At 41.1% G+C, this 16421-nt stretch overlaps 1 protein-coding gene and 1 non-coding gene across 2 annotated transcripts; both read left to right on the forward strand.

The window, feature by feature from the left end:
- Window positions 1–3: 3 nt before the first annotated feature.
- On the forward strand, window positions 4–9227 carry FGF20 (fibroblast growth factor 20; the record flags this gene model as incomplete). The annotated part of the gene is made up of 3 exons (XM_006149711.2): window positions 4–88; window positions 6638–6741; window positions 8906–9227. Coding segments are annotated over 3 exons (435 nt in total), but the record flags the coding sequence as incomplete, so codon positions are not given.
- Window positions 9228–15542: 6315 nt separating this feature from the next.
- LOC114007995 (U6 spliceosomal RNA) lies at window positions 15543–15645 on the forward strand. Its single transcript, XR_003549561.1, has one exon. It is a non-coding gene; the product is annotated as a U6 spliceosomal RNA (small nuclear RNA).
- The last annotated feature ends 776 nt before the right edge of the window (window positions 15646–16421 follow it).

The following is a 16421-nucleotide window of genomic DNA, read 5'->3' on the forward strand; positions in this document are numbered from 1 at the left end:
CGCCAGTTGTACTGTCGCACCGGCTTCCACCTGCAGATCCTGCCCGACGGCAGCGTGCAGGGCACCCGGCAGGACCACAGTCTCTTCGGTACGTACCGGCACCCGGTTCCCCACCCCAGACTCGGCTCCTCTGGCCCCTGCGGTGCGTCCCGCCTTCTTCGCCCCGCCTAGGGTGTCGGGACCGGGCGCAGCTGAGCCCCGGGGCACAGCTAGGGCGAGATGCGGGCTGGGGCTACAGGGTCGACCCACAGAGGGACAGGGAGACATTTTCCTGCCGTTTTGCCGCTGTCACCTCTAGCAGACCTGTAGCTCCAGACCCCGGGACCGGGAAGAGTGGGTGGTGCGGGGCTTCTCGCTGCGCTGCCGGTCTTGTTGCCGAGGACACCTGCGCAGGGATATTTCTGGCACACCCCTGGCAGTTTGTTTTGTAAGATCCTCCATTCTTTTCTGCTATTTCCCTTCACAGTACCCCCAGCGCTGTCCACTTTACAGAAACGAGTGGCAGGAAGCGTTCTGCTTCTGTAAACACGCCCCGCAGTCAAGCAGTGGCTGATCCACGCGCGGCTAGCGCTCAGAGCGTCGCTCTTGCATAGGGTGCGAGCTTTTATATACCGACCGAAAGAACGAAATGTTCTGAAGAGGCAGAGGGCCACTGCCTGTGGACACTTGCTATCATCGGGCTCACCTGGCTGCAGTTTTATGAGCTCCTAAAGTTTTGTTTTGGTGAGAAAGGAGAGAAAAAAAAAAGTCTACCGGGCTACTGAGCATGCCCAGTTCTTCAGCCAAGATCTTCTTTAGAAATTGTGAAATTTGAAGGCTAGGATCTTGGTTGCTTGTAGGTAAGAGGAAATGGAGAAATGAAAGAAGATATGGGTGGGAACAGAGAGCACCTCCAGCAATGCTCAGGAGGAAAAGGGGTTCAAAGAAATACTCCAGCGAAGGGTTGCTAAGACCACGCCTGCTACAGATAATGGATTCTAAAGGTCTTTGCTGTGGATCACTCCCAAACTAGCTGTGTAACTAGCAAGTGTCTTCATCAGCCTAAATCTTAGTTTTCTCCTCTGTACAACCATGGGATTAAATTAGGTCATCTCTTTACGGTCCTTTCTGGTTCTAACATCTTTTCTCCATTGCTGACGTTTTCACATTTTAGAATTAAACCTGCTTGTTCTATCAGCAAACGTGACATCTTCCGAGAGATTCTTGATATAAAAAAATATATTTTACACATAAATAAAACAACAGCACAGTGAAAGGGCGACACACTGTTAATTTTCCTAAGCCTTCCTTAGCATTGTGGAGTTTTTTGGAATCCCATCTCTGCATAGCCCTCTTTTAAAAATTTTGTTAAAGATTTGATTTATTTTTAATTTTAGTTATTATCATTATTCTTCCATTTTGACCAGAGAGCGACAGACTGGAAGACAGAGTGAGAAAGCAAGTCACCAGCTCTGGGACTTGAACCATTGTCGGGCATGTGCGAGTCCAGTGCCTCAACCACCACGCCACCTGCCGGCCCCTGTATAGCCCTCTTATCTTGTCCTCATCCCCTGGTTCATATGCTCTCATTCCTTTTCGACTTGCAGTGCTCATTAAAACCTTGGAGATGTGTACATTTCGGTTTGAGGGGTGTTCGTAACTCTAGATGTAGAAATAGCATGTGGTGGTCATTTGGTGGCACTTAAAGGCTTAGAAAATTAACTTCTTAAAACCCATCTGTTTGCAGCTTCCACTGATCTCTTCCAAATTCCCATTGACTTTCGGTCAAGGGTGTCATGACCTAGTGGCCAACCCGAGGTCATTTTTGGGAAGTGGATTTTAAATGGAAGAGGCTGAGATTTTGAGTCTAAAGAACTTTGCTGACACTGAGTGGCTCCGTTGTTTTGCCTTGGAGGATGACTGCAATGCCTCCCATTACAGAGACATCTTCCAGTTACCAGAAAGACTTAGACATGGATGTAGAAGCAATCATGCTTACAGGGAAGCAGGTTGAAGCTATGCTTAGGTAATATTCCCATTCTCCCAGCCATGCACAGTGTGGCCTTGGAAATTCTGCACTGAAGAAACTTGTAATTCAACTGTAGTCTCTCCAGTGACAAGAATTGCCTCCTCCACTGTATCCTGGTATAAGACACCTGATGGGGAGAGGCTGGTAAATATGTGTAGACTTGATAACACTATTAATGGTATTTAAATCCACTCTTAGAAACACGTGTTCACCTCAGATTTACTGTCTTAGTAGCATAGCTTCTTGCCTTTTGCAAAAATTTGGTATAACTATGTAGTAATTACAAAAACATGACTTAACCTGATTTTGTGCTGGTTTAAGTCACTGTGGTAGGAGGCTGTTTATAGGAAGAAAATATTCACTGATGCACAAAAGGAAGAGAACCAGGTTAGAGTCTGATGGTCTAAAGGTGTGTGGCCTATTTCTGATACAATCTAGCACGTTCCAGTGGTCTTTAATGACTTAAGGCACCCTGTTTTGCTACAAGGGCGAGTATGTGGGAGGAAAGTTTCTATGGCATGTATAGCATACATGCTTCAACGCTTGCCTTTTGCTGGTGCCTCAATGACCAATTATTAACTTATCTGACTGTTTTTCTTTCAAACTCATTTCTGTGTCATAAAACTAAAAATTCTTTTTTAAAGAAACTTGAATGGCTCTCTTGAGTTTTCAACGTAAATAAGAATTTTTATACTCTTATGCTAGTTTGGCCATGATCAAATAAAGACTCATTGCACTACATTTTTAAGTTTCAGGAGCATATTAGCAGACTGTAACAGAAGGGTCCTAGGGAGGTTAAAGTCATTTCCTATCTAAGCTATCTCCGTATTTATAATAGAGTTTTCTGCACAGTGGTGCAGTATGAAGACCTTCCTAGTACGTAAACATGGAATCATTACTTTAAAAACGTTTAGCCTGAGATCAAACATACCCCTTTAAAGCTTCCCTTTATCCTCTCCCATTCTCCATAGATTTGTCTGATGTGGTTGCACCGTGGGTTGACTCACCTGTTTATTATGATTTAAAAAAAGGCTGGCTTTGAAAACGATACCAGAAAGACAAAGTACCTCCAAGTCTTTTTATGGGACACTGGGCATTAGAAAATCTATCTAAAATCTGTGATTACCTCTTAAGGAAAGTTTTTCATGTCTACTCTTTGTAAAGGAATTAGTTTAGTTGCCACCTCATATTATAAATGAGAAAGGCTTGTCAAATCTCATTTAAGAATCAAATGATTACAAATTACTATGCGGTATACTATTTCCTTGAGGAGAAAAAGGATCAGAATTAAAAAGTGTGGCTAAAATCGTTAAGAAGAACACAAAACACATAACCCTTTTCCCATCAGTCTCATGAACCATTGCAAAAATTACTCATGCTTGGTTACATGGAAGATTTTCGATGTAGTTTGATAAAGTTGAAACTATGGACTGTATCTATCCTATGAACATATGCAATCTTTTTTCTTTCTACAATTACATATTTTTTGGCAAGATGACAGCATTATCTGAAGATGACAATTATAGGTGGTTTACTATTTGAGTTGTCTGAAAAGTCATGATGCATTTTTGCATAGAAAAAAACAGAAAAATAGCATCATGACTTTTTCAATGACCTGATAATTTTCCAAGAAAAATGAAAAGGTCTTGTTATATAATTAACTTATATGGAAATTTAAATTATATTCTATTATATTTGAACATTGGTTCTATTCCACCATTTTTTTTTTTTTTGAGAGAGAGAGATTTTTGCTATAGAGTGCATGTACTCGCCAGAGAGACAGAAAGATGGAAAGCAAGTAGTTGCCCCCTGGGGTATGGCCATGCCGCAGTCTCAGGATCTTGGGCATGCACGCACACGTGCCCAGCATGAGTTTTAAGCCACCAGCTCCAGGACTTGAACCGCAGTTTATTATGTGGGAGTTCAGCAACATAACCATTATGCCCTCTGCTAGTCTCTCTATTCTACTTTCTAATCACCCTGTTTCTTTGAATGATAAGAGCATCTTAATGTAAATCAAATTATTAAAGGAAATTAAGTTGCATGTCAACCACAGTCAACTTTGAAATTTGAATGTAATATTCAATACAATTTTAAGTATTGTACATTTATAATTATATCCTGGATGAAATTTTATTAATATGTATTTTTTTCTACCAGTTATATTCTAGGCCCATACTTTTTTTTTTTTTTTTTTTTTTGCCATAGGGTATGTGTGCTCACCATAGTGAGAAACAGTGAGAGAGAGTGAGAGGGAAAGTGAGAAATCACCCCCGGGGGGGATGGCCACTCTGTGTTTCATTTTCCTTCTGGGATTCGGGCATTCACAGACATGTGCCTGGTGTGACTTTCAAGCCACCAGGTCTGTGAGCTGTGGTCAGCCACGTGGGAGTCCAGCACCTTAACCACTATGCCCCCTGCTGACCTCAGGCCTATACTTCTGTTTGTAACAGGAGTACTTCACTCATGAGTTTGGGAATACGTTCTGTTCTCCTTTGCGCCCACCGCAGTATTTGTCAGCATGCGACTATCCTATGGGGAGTGGGTCTTCCTGCTATATCTTATCTTCTCTCTGCCTTAGGCTCTCAATTAGGGATGCTGTCTCTTTTGTTCTTTTTTTTTTTTTTTTAAGAATTATTTATTTGTTTATTTATATTTGTGATTATTTTAAAATTTGCTGCAGGGCATGTGCATTCACCAGAGAGAGAGATAGACGGAGACAGAGATAGAGGGAGAGAGTGAGAAAGCAAGCCACCAGGTCCAGGACTTGAACCGCAGTCAGCCATGTGGGAGTCCAGTGCCTTAACCACAAAGCTACCTGCTGGTCCCAGACACTGGCTCTTTCAAGCCACTTCTAGACTATTTAGTAGTGTGTCGTTGCTGTTAAGATCTTTGATAGCTCTAGTGTTGTAGGTGACCTCCTAATAGTTTGAAAGAGCTCCTTTGTCTTGCTAAGAATCCATGTTTCTGCCAGAGCGAATTAGGCTCTGGATAGAACAGGACTCTCCAAATCAGAAAATAGATTCTGTACTTTCCCTTGGCTTTAGGAGTATCACGTGTCCAAACAGGAACTTGTACGGTAATTCAAGAAATGACTTAAGAACAAGAGTCAGGCTAGATGTACACATTTAAACTGTCTGTGGAGCTTAAGGTACAGTGAAGGGGTGAAAGTAGAGAGCTAGTGTTTCTGTACTTTTTCAGCAGAGTTTAAGAGGAAAAACCAGACAAAGGTATTAGTCCAAAGTTTAGTGTGTGCAGAACAAAAGGGTAAAATGCAAGCGAGCACTGAGGGGTTTTTTGTTTTGTTTTGTTTTTTTAAGCTATGGGGTACTAGTGTGGAGAGTTTTTGTTTAGTACTAGTTTATTAATTAATGAAAATAATTCTAGACAGTTATTCATAGCAAGGTCTTCCTGCATACTGCATTCTTAGAATTTGGTTATCACTTTTAAGGAATTAGGCAGTCTTTTAACTTCTCTGAAATATACAGTTTATTTTAAAAAGTCTCATGACAAGAAACAGCATATTATGTAATCTATAAAGTCTTAAAACTACTGTGTTTTCCTCAAGAAACAATCCTAAAGTAGAAATATCGGAGTAGGCCTTAAAAGAGGAGAGTTAAAGTATCAGTTCTACAAGTTTCAAAACTCATGTCCCTTAGGTAAACAGATAAATCTTTCTGAGCCACAGTTTCTTCATCCGTAGAATGGGGATAATAGTACGTTCTCTAACTTAAGTAACTGATTTTTAGGCTCAGCTGAGAAAATATAGTTAGAAGCCCTTTAAAACTATCAAACACTTGTATACTCACCTGTGGTATGCTGCTAGAAAAAGATTTACTTAATTTATTATAAACAAAAATGAAACAAATAGGGACCAGCGGGTAGTGTGGTGGTTAAGGTGCAGCACTCCCACGTGGTCAACCATGGTGTGAATCCTGGACCTCGTGGCTTGAATATTGCCGGGGCACATGTTTGTACCCCAAAATCTCAGGAGGAAAATGGAGGAGAAGGGATTGTTACATGGCCAAATCCCCTTGGGGGTGATTTCTCACTTTCCCTCTCACTGTCTCTCTCTCTCTTTATCTCTCTGTGTCTGTCTGGAGAGTGCACATGCCCTATGGCAAAAACATTTTAAAAAAGAAACAATTAATAGAAAGTAGTTATAATTACCTAATGGAATCATGCATAACTAAGAACATCTTTGCTGTACTGATTTATGATAATAATAGCTTCCATTCGTTGAATGCTTCAGCACTGTTCTGTAGAGAGATATTTTACCCATTTTGCATATAAGAAAACTGAAGTTCAAAGAAGCCAAATGACTTGACTAGTGAGTCTGGTTAGTAAGTTACTGAACTGGACTGTGAACCCAGGTCAGTCTTGTTCAAGATTTTATACCCTTAATGTTATACCGTCATGGGCAATGTTTTCTTTTCTAGTCTTCTGTTCATCTGTGAAATAGGAGGTCATAATAATTGAACAATTGCATGGCACTTTTTAGAGTACAAAGAACTTTCACCTGTCTCATTATATCTAGCAATACTGGCCTGCTCCTGCTACTGTTTGGAAGATTTTCATTAGTCAGATATTCATTAATATGTAAAATCGTTATTGTGTTTATGAATTCAGGTATCCTGGAGTTTATCAGTGTGGCAGTTGGACTGGTCAGTATTAGAGGTGTAGACAGTGGTCTTTACCTTGGAATGAACGACAAAGGAGAGCTCTATGGATCGGTATGTATGATTATCTTCATTATTATTGTAATTCTTGGAGTGATGACTATACATTTTGTAATAAAATGTCTACCAATAATATGTGTCAGAAGTATGTAAGATATACTTATGTAGATATTAGGAATCTATATCCTGCTAAATTTTCATGCATTTGAGCAATAGTACAGTAACTGAGTCTCGTTTTCAAAATCCCTAGCCATTAGTGCCTTTAGCTCACTAGTTCTTTTTGTCCATTATCCTGAGTCCCTCACCAAAGAGAAAAATGGAGGCATTTATTCCCTTGCCATATTTGATTATTTTCTTCTTTATATTGATTTATTTATTCTTTTAGTGTGTCACTTGTCAGCAAGAGAGAGAAAGTGAGAAAGCACCCCATGGGGCATGGTTATGCTACAATCCCTTCCCTTCTATCTCTCCTCCTTTTGGGATTCTGGGCATGCACACACACCTGACATGTTTTTCCAGCTACCGGATCCAGGACTTGAACAATGCGGTCAGCCATGTGGGATCCAGTGCCTTAACCATCATGCCACCTACTGGCCCCATCTTTACATTTATTTAGTGTATTTTCCCTCTATCATCTTCTATACCTAACTGTACATCTCTTACTTGATGACCTTTATATACAGGAAATGAGTGAGTGAAATTTTAGAGTACTGCAAGCATCAACAGAAAATTGCAATCATATTACATACATATATACATATGCGTGTATGTATGTGTATACATATATTATATATATATATATATATTAGAACAAAAAGAACAAAGCAGCAAGCAACACAAGAATTAAAGGAACAGGATGATATTCAACTCACTCTGCAGCACAGTCTAGTCTCTCTCACTGCTAACATTTTTACTTGTTTACAATTACTTACTTAACTTTTTCACATTGGTGGGGTGTGGATGTATGGCACTCTCTCACCCATCTTCTCATATTAAGTCCCTTCTTACAGTCAAAGAGTTCTGTAGCGATATCCGTGGAGGAGTTACTTTTTATGATTCAGCTGATGGCACTCCTTGGTACCATCTTTTTCTTAAAATCTCAGTTAAGACCAGCTAGGATCTTAAACACTGAGAACAATTGGTACAATAGTTCAGTACATAGACTAATATTTGTATGTCTTAAGAGTAAAACATGTCCTTTCCAGATTTCTATCAGCTTAGGATAAAGAGAAATGAAGCAGGGATTAATATTATAAAAGTAAAACGAATAGAATTACAGTGGAAAAATACACATAAGCTTGATGTATGTGTTGGACGAAAAAATAAAAAACATTGCAGTCCATTTCTTAGGACAATATACAGTCCATCTTGGAAAGACAAACTGGGCTTTATGACCTCCTATTTCACAGATGAACAAAAGACTATTTGTACCCTAATAATAAGAGACTCAGATGTATGTTAGTCATGGGGAATATATCGTTAAACAATGAATAAAGTCATAATGAAAAGATAGCTGATTTAGAATGATGATCTTGAATTTGGAATTTGGCTCTTAGCAAGATCTCGAAGTGTTCCTAAGTGATAGTAGAGACTTGATACGTGGCACTTTGGCATCTAAAGATAGAACAATATGAACTACAGTCCTGTTTTGCGGTAATGGGGGAGAGTAATAATATGGAGAATGGGGAAAACTCAGAATATTTATTATTTTAAAATAAAATTTAGAATTGACATTTGACTTCTTGAACTGAACTGCTAGATGAAGTCACCTGAGAGGAATAATAACATATAAAGATAACCTATAAACAAAAAGACAAAAAAGCATTTGTTCTTTGAGTATAGTATTACAAGCAAAGAAATTAAAAAAATATGAGTTGGGAGCCAGCAGTTAGCGTAATGGCTATGTCGCTGGACTCCCACGTAGTCGACCGCGGTTCGTGTCCCGGACCCGGTGGCTTAAAACTCACGCCGGGCGCGTGTGCGTGCGTGCCCAAGATCCCGAGAAGAGAATGGAGGAGAAGGGATTGCGGCGTGACCATCCCCCCTGGGGGGTGATTTCTCGCTTTCTGTCTCTATGTCTCTCTCTGTCTGTCTGGCGAGCACACGCGCCCTACAGTGAAAATCTCTCAAAAAAAAAAAAATGAGTTGAGACTTTTGTAAGCAAATTATCTCGAAGGTGTTTTTTTCTTTTAAATGGTAGTTATCTTCTTTCTTTTAGGAGAAACTGACTTCTGAATGCATCTTTAGGGAGCAATTTGAAGAGAACTGGTATAATACCTATTCATCCAACGTATATAAACATGGTGACACTGGCCGCAGGTATTTTGTGGCACTTAACAAAGATGGAACTCCAAGAGATGGTGCCAGGTCCAAAAGACATCAGAAATTTACACATTTCTTACCTAGACCAGTGGATCCAGAAAGAGTTCCAGAGTTGTACAAGGACCTGCTGATGTACACTTGAAGTGTGACAATGCCTTTATGGAAGAACCAAACCACAACTGACCTTTCTCATTGCAGTTCACATCAAAAGCAAACAAAGAAACAAAAAAAACAACTGAGGAAGACATTCAGAACATGGCCATCTCTTTTCCATTGGGAGACTGAATTTGCAAAGAATACTGAGCAAAAAACAAAATAGTATTTGAACTAGAAGTAGATCAAGATCAGTCTTTGTAAGTGGATTACGTTCCCTTAGGTACATTGGCTCTATCCTTCCAGTAGATTGAAGCTGAAAATCTATTGAATCATGGAAAACAGGAATCCCACCTGGTTTGCTGCTGGTGCCTCACCTCTGGATTATGTTTACCTTAAAAGTTCCATTAAGAATAGATATTTCACATTGAAGAAATGGATTGACAAGTTGGCCAAGTTTACTGCTATGTAAATTCTGAGAACCTTGTAGAATTTTGGAGGTTACGGCATTATATGTAAAAACAGCACAGAAAGAAACAAAAAACTGGGGGAAATGTGAACTATAAAACATGCCGTACCAAGATGGACACTTTTTTAAAGAATGGACCTATTTATACATTTTCGATTTGCAAATATTTATTATATATATTTATTTATTAAAGAGTTTATTTTTTACTGGTATATGAAGATAAAACAAAGAGTAAAAAGCAACAAAAATCTTTTTATTGTGCCATTCCTGTGTTGTGGTTTCTGGGGCTGTACAGAAGACATCATTATCATGACACATTAACCATAGAATAAGATCCTGAATTTAAAAAAAAAAAGAGCATAGTGTAGATTATATTTTGATGCAGTTGGTTGCCTTCTAAATGTAGCATTGGTTGGTTTGGGCTTAGAAAAAATGCTGTATGAATTTGTAATTGATTCAACACACATTCAAAAGAGCATTAAACATTTTTATTTTATGTTTTGGTTTTATTGCTTTTCAGGTGACAAGTCTACTTATAAAAGATATTTTAAAAATTAAATTCTAAGTGCCCTAGAGAAAGCCTTTGGTTTTTAGAGGAATCTAGGGGACTAATATTGAGAATTACCAAATGTTATGTTCAACTTATGTTCACTTATTTTCTCTCTCTCTCTTTTTTTTTTTTCCCTATTGCCAGAGGGTGCACGTGCTTGCCAGGGGAGACAGGAGGTGGGCACCCCACCCCATGGGGTGTGGTCACACTGTACTCTCTTCTCACCCATTTCTCTGTCTTGTCAGGAGTTTGGGCACACACGCACAAGTACCTGGCATGATCCTCAAGCTGCCAAGTCTAACTCCAACTGTGCTTGGCCATGCCGTATCTGGTTCCCTAGCCATTAGGCTATGGGGTCAGCTCATGTTTTCTTCTTTTCTTGACTCAGTGTAGCAAAGGCCATTTCTTTCCCCAGTATGAACATGGAAAGATTTGGTCTTTATGGGACCTCCATGAACATTAGTAAGGCCCTGTCTCCTTATCTGACTGGTATCTTTCCATTGTTCTATCTCCTGTTGAGTCGCATATTCGGCTGATATTTATTAAAAGCCATGACACACTGGACTGTGTCAGGCCCTAGAAAGAGTGATAGGCCCTGCATCATGGAGGTTACTACCTGGTAGGTAAGACAAAGAGTAAACAAGTCAACTAACCTACCGTGATTGTGCATTGTGATATATGGAATGAGGAAAACGAAGTCCATGCATAGGAAAAAAAGAGGACAAATTTAGAAAAGATGGATTAGAGAAGGCTTCTCCATGGAGGTGACATTTGTTTGGGACCCTACAGCATAAGAAAGAGCTAGACCAAGAGGAGGATAGACTGCATACAGTCTGTGCTCCTCTTCCTTCCAGACAGACGGACCTCTGGGGGCTGGCCGGCTGTGCAGTGGTAAAGACACGCTTGGTGAGGCAATCCCAGCTGGGAAGGTGCCTGGTTTAAGTCCACACACCTCCCTGAGTATAGCAGGCTCATGCCGGTGATCTGGGCCTGGCTGAAAGCTGGAGCTGTATTTGCTGAGACCTTCCGGACATGTCTCTCTGACTCTCTTGCTCATGGAAGAAATAAATAAACTTTAAAAAGTGCTCTCTTTTTTGTACATTTTTAGTATGTCCCATTGATGCCTTCAAAGATATTGATGACTAGGTCACCAGGAAAGTCATGATGCTTTTTTTTTTTTGTATAGAAAATCCTAGGAAAATACGTCATGACTTTCCCGGCAACTAATAACCTTCTGGGAGGGAAGCTATCTTTGTACCAGCGTCTAGGCTGCGGTACTGAAGTGAAATTCATCAAACTAGTAACCAACGACAGCACTTTTGGGAGTTAGGACAAAAACAATTTGAGAGTGAATATATTAAAACTCTGGCAGAAGTATTTACATTTTTACCTGGACATATGTAAGTTTAATAATAAACATTTATACTAACTAACTTGAAGGCTTTTGATAGTAGGTTAAGATCTAATTGGTGCAGCAGAGGGAGGGGGTCTTTGTTCTGTTACCCAGTACTTCCACTCTCCACCTCTGTTGCCTCTTCTTCAGTGCCTACAATGGTGCCTCTGTGTCCTATGATAGTGTAAATCATAAATGTTCCTTTCTGACATTCAACTTTTTTTTTTTTTGGAGAGATTTTCACTATAGGGCGCGTGCACTTGCCAGACAGAGAGCAACAGAGAGACAGAAAGCGAGAAATCACTCCCCAGGGGGAATGGCCATGCCTCAATCCCTTCTCCTCCATTCTCCTCTCGGGATCTTGGGCACGCACGCACACGCACTCGGCATGAGTTTTAAGCCACCGGGTCCAGGATGCAAACTGTGGTCGACAACGTGGGAGTCCAGCGACAGACATTACACTAACTGCTGGTTCCCACATTCATACTTTTTTTAAAACTTACTATTTCTAGACAAAATCAGGAGAGAGAGAGAAAGAAAGTACCCTCACCCCCAGAATGGATGTAGTCACCCCACTGGAAAAAAATGTACAAAAAACAAAGCTTTTTAAAAAGTTTATTTACTGAGGATCAGCAGGTGGTATGGAGGTTAAGGCGCTGGACACTCCCACATGGCTGACTATGGATCGAGTGCCGGACCTGGTGGCTTGCTTTCTCTCTCTGTCTCTCTCTGTGTCTTTCTCTGGTCAAATTAAAAAAAAAATTAAATGAATAAATAAAAATTAAATAAAAATTATTCTTTAAAAAAAGTGTATTTACTTATTTCTTTCATGACCAAGAGAGACAAGAGAAGAATGTCCAAGAAAGTCTTGACACTACAATACAGCCACAATCCCCTCCCCATTTCTGTATCTTATTGGGACTCTGGTCACACATGCACTGGTAACTAGCATGTTTTTCAAGCTGCTGGGACCAGGATTTGATCCACGCTTGGTCATCCAGCTCCCTTTAGTTACTGGACTACTGGGCTGCCCTACATTCACACATTTTTTTTTTTTTTTGAGAGATTTTCACTGTAGGGCGCGTGCGCTTGCCAGACAGACAGAGACATAGAGACAGAAAGCGAGAAATCACCCCCCAGGGGGGATGGTCACGCCGCAATCCCTTCTCCTCCATTCTCCTCTCGGGATCTTGGGCACGCACGCACACGCGCCCGGCGTGAGTTTTAAGCCACCGGGTCCGGGACACGAACCACGGTCGACTACGTGGGAGTCCAGCGACATAGCCATTACGCTAACTGCTGGTTCCCTACATTCACACATTTTTGACGATCACATTAAACACTGCCCAGGGTGGAGGAGTTTTGTTTCCTCCAAATCCATTCTTTGCATTGAACATTCCCACTCTAGTGGGAATCCCGTATAGAGCTGGAATGGCCTTGCTCTTTCTGTGGGGATGGAGAGCAAGCTGGGATTGTACCTCCTCCTTGCAGGTGTCTGCAGATGGACTGAGACATACTAAATGAAGCAGTAAAGGAATTGAGTGGAGAGGCTGAAGTGGAAATCAGAATATCAGCTGCATGTAAATGGAATTGTGGTTGCTTGGAGACAAATCTGAAAATCTATCCCTCATAAGTAATACCAGAGAGTTTTCTGTGTTATACCATTAAACGTTTCAGTGAACACATGGTGGGCTTTTAAAACTTGTTCAGTGGTTTTTTTTTTTTTTTTTTTTTTTTTTTTGGGTTTTTTTGTTACGGAGTTAGAGGTTTTTGCTATAGGACGTGTGCACTTGCCAGACAGGGAGAGACAGAGAGACAGAAAGCGAGAAATCACCCCCAGAGGGGATGGCCACATCACAATCCCTTCTCCTCCATTCTCCTCTTGGGATCTTGGGCATGCACGCACACGCACCCGGCGTGAGTTTTAAGCCACCGGGTCTGGGACTCGAACCATGGGAGTCCAGTGACATAGCCATTATGCTAACTGCTGGTCCCAAAACTTGTTCAGTTCTTATGAGACTAATGCTAAACTAAGTTCTAGAAATAGGTACATGAGCCAGGTTGGCCAATCACATATACTGTCTTGGCCACGGTATTAAATTTAAGTATTAAAATAATGTAGTCACACATATGACCCAAGCATGTCAAACAAAGCCCTCCCTGGGATTCTTGCTGGAACTCTAAGGAAAGATGGATTATTTCTTGAGAGGGAAGGGATTAAGAACCATGCAGGGACCTGCAGATGGCGTAGTGGTTACGTCCCTGAACTCCCACAGGGCAGACCTTGGCTGCTTGAAACTCATGCCGGGTACATGTGTATGTGTGCCCAAAATCCCAAGAGGAGACTGGAGGAGAAGGGATTACAGCATGGCCATCCCCTTGGGGGATGGGGGTAGGGGCATGATTTCTCACTTTATGTCTCTTGGTCTCTCTGTCAAGCACATATGCCCTATAGCAAAAATCTCTCCCCCTCCCCCCCTCAAAAAAAAGAATCATGCAACTTTAGAGCTTCAATCCATCTGTAATGCCATGAAGGAAATCTTGTTCGAAGTTGAAGCCAATACTAAGAAGAGCAGGACAGATAGGTAGGGAGAACCATGGAAGTTTATTCCCAGATTGTTTTTGTTGTTGTTGTTTTGTTTTAATTGTCAGGTGGCTTGTGTGTTCGAAAGGGAGAAAGAACCCTTCCACCCCTTCTCTGACTTCTGGAGCTCATGCTTTTCCGCAGTTCCCTGTGGGGCACTTGTGACTTACGCTGAGAAATAAAATGTGGCAAAGGTGACGAATGCCATGCCTGTGATTATGCTACGTAAGACTGCTTCATTCGCAGGTTTTGCTCCAGAGACTCTCATCGCTGAGTTATGAGTGAAAGTTGACAAGTAGCAACCATCCGCGCATGGACTCTGGGAGCTGAGAACAGCCTCCAGCCAACAAGAGCCTCGGCTGGAAGGTAGCTGCTTCAGCAGAGCTGCCCTTCCTTCATGTCCTTGTTCCTTATTGGTAGCCATAAGCTGGGACCTTCAATCCTACAACGGCAAGAAATCAAATTTTGCCAATAATTGGAGTGAGCTTGGGAGTGGATTCTACATTGGTTAAGACAAGAATGCAGCCTGCTGGTTGCAGTCCTGGGAAACTGAGCTCAGAGCCCAGCCTGCCTGCCTGAGCTCCTGACCCACAGAAAGAGTGAGATAATAAATGAATATTCTTTTCAGCTGCTAGGTTTACAGTAATGCATTGTATGGGAATAGGTAATGAATACATTGACAACTCGAGGGGATGCTTAGTATTAATCAACTATGACTTCAATAGTCTGTTTTGCTGGTCCTTTTATTTCATTTATTCTTTTATTTCTAAATTCTAAGCAATAGAAGCAATGCTCCTTCATTTCTGACCCCAGGTTTGAACAGCTCAATGTAATGTATTTTGGGTAGAGCTCATAATTGTGGTTGTTTCTCTGCCTGAATGAAGTGACCTGACTCCTCCCCTTATCGCTGGGATGACTGATAGTGAAGACGCTAAACCAAATTTCCTTTCTTTCTCATCAGGAGCACTGAGGTATGAGTTTCCTCCAGTCTCTAATACTGGCGTAATAAAGGAATAAGAATGCATAATTTTTTTAGAGAGATTTTTGGGCATGTGTGCTCACCAGAGAGACAGACAGAAAGAAAGCCCGAAATCACTCCCCTAAAGGGATGGACACACCGCAATCTCTTCTCCTCCATTCTCCTCTCAGGATTTTGGGCCCACATGCACATGCACCTGATGTGAGTTTAAGCCAGGACTCAAATGTCAGCGGTTGACTATGTGCGGGTCCAGTGACCCAACCACTATGCCTTCTGCTGGCCCCACATGCATATTTTCTTAGGACAGACAAAAACCTCACTTGTTTGTTTCTATTCTTACTTGTGCCTTATTCAAAATTTCTTTTGGTGACAGGATAGTTTGGGCCTTATTACTACCAAGTTCTTGAAGAACTGGTCCATCGTTTTTTAAGATGGTAGCAGGTTTGTCACATTTTAAATGACTAAGTGCTTGCTTCGGCAGCACATATACTAAAATTGGGACGATACAGAGAAGATTAGCATGGCCCCTGTGCAAGGATGACATTTTAAATGACTAAGAACCCCTTCAGCCCGCAAGTGAAGGATTGGCCAAGGATCCCCCAGAGCATTCCACTGTCAATTTTTTTTTTTTTAATCATTTGGGAATAAGTGGATGCAATATTTTTTGAGATGTAATTGCCTTTTGTGTCTGGTCATTATCCCAGGAAAAATGAATGAGGGAGTTTTGTGTCTCTATGATCTGACAGAAGCCTAAGTTCTGTGAAATACTGACACCTGGCCAATCAGTGAAAAGTTCACTGATGGGCAGTTCTGCTGAAGCAACTGGAAGAGAATTTTGTTACACATTCTAAAGTGGTTATTTCTTGGGGGAAATTCAGTGTCCTTGTTGTCAAACTCATTTTATTTCAATTCTAATGGTTTTTTACCATCCAGTGTTCAGTTTTTATGATGGTTTCAGTTTATTCCTGGCAAATATCTTTGACCCGAAGCTGCATTAGCCCACCTGACTCCAGCCTGTTGTTTCCAGGAGTTAGTAGGAATATCAGAAACAGCTCAGCCTCCCAGGGCGAGGTAAAGCGGAGGCACTACATTGTCTCATAGCCTACTACTGAGGGGACTTGGGTGAAAATTACGTTTGTTGCTGTAATGCACTTAATGCCGCTAAAGTCCTTGCCCCAGTGCTAGAATTGCGCAGTTCCTTGCCTACTGACAGAGAAGGGATTTAGTATGAGTCTAGTTCTTTAGAACAAATCCAGAGGTCTTCATGGAACCTGTAACTGTTATCATTCTAAGAGTTCTAAGCTGAGCCTATTAACCACATGTACTAAACTGCTAAGGTGTTCA

The sequence above is a fragment of the Tupaia chinensis genome, unplaced genomic scaffold (genome assembly GCF_000334495.1).
Source record: "Tupaia chinensis unplaced genomic scaffold, TupChi_1.0 Scaffold000271_2, whole genome shotgun sequence".
Classification (NCBI taxonomy): Eukaryota; Metazoa; Chordata; class Mammalia; order Scandentia; family Tupaiidae; genus Tupaia; species Tupaia belangeri.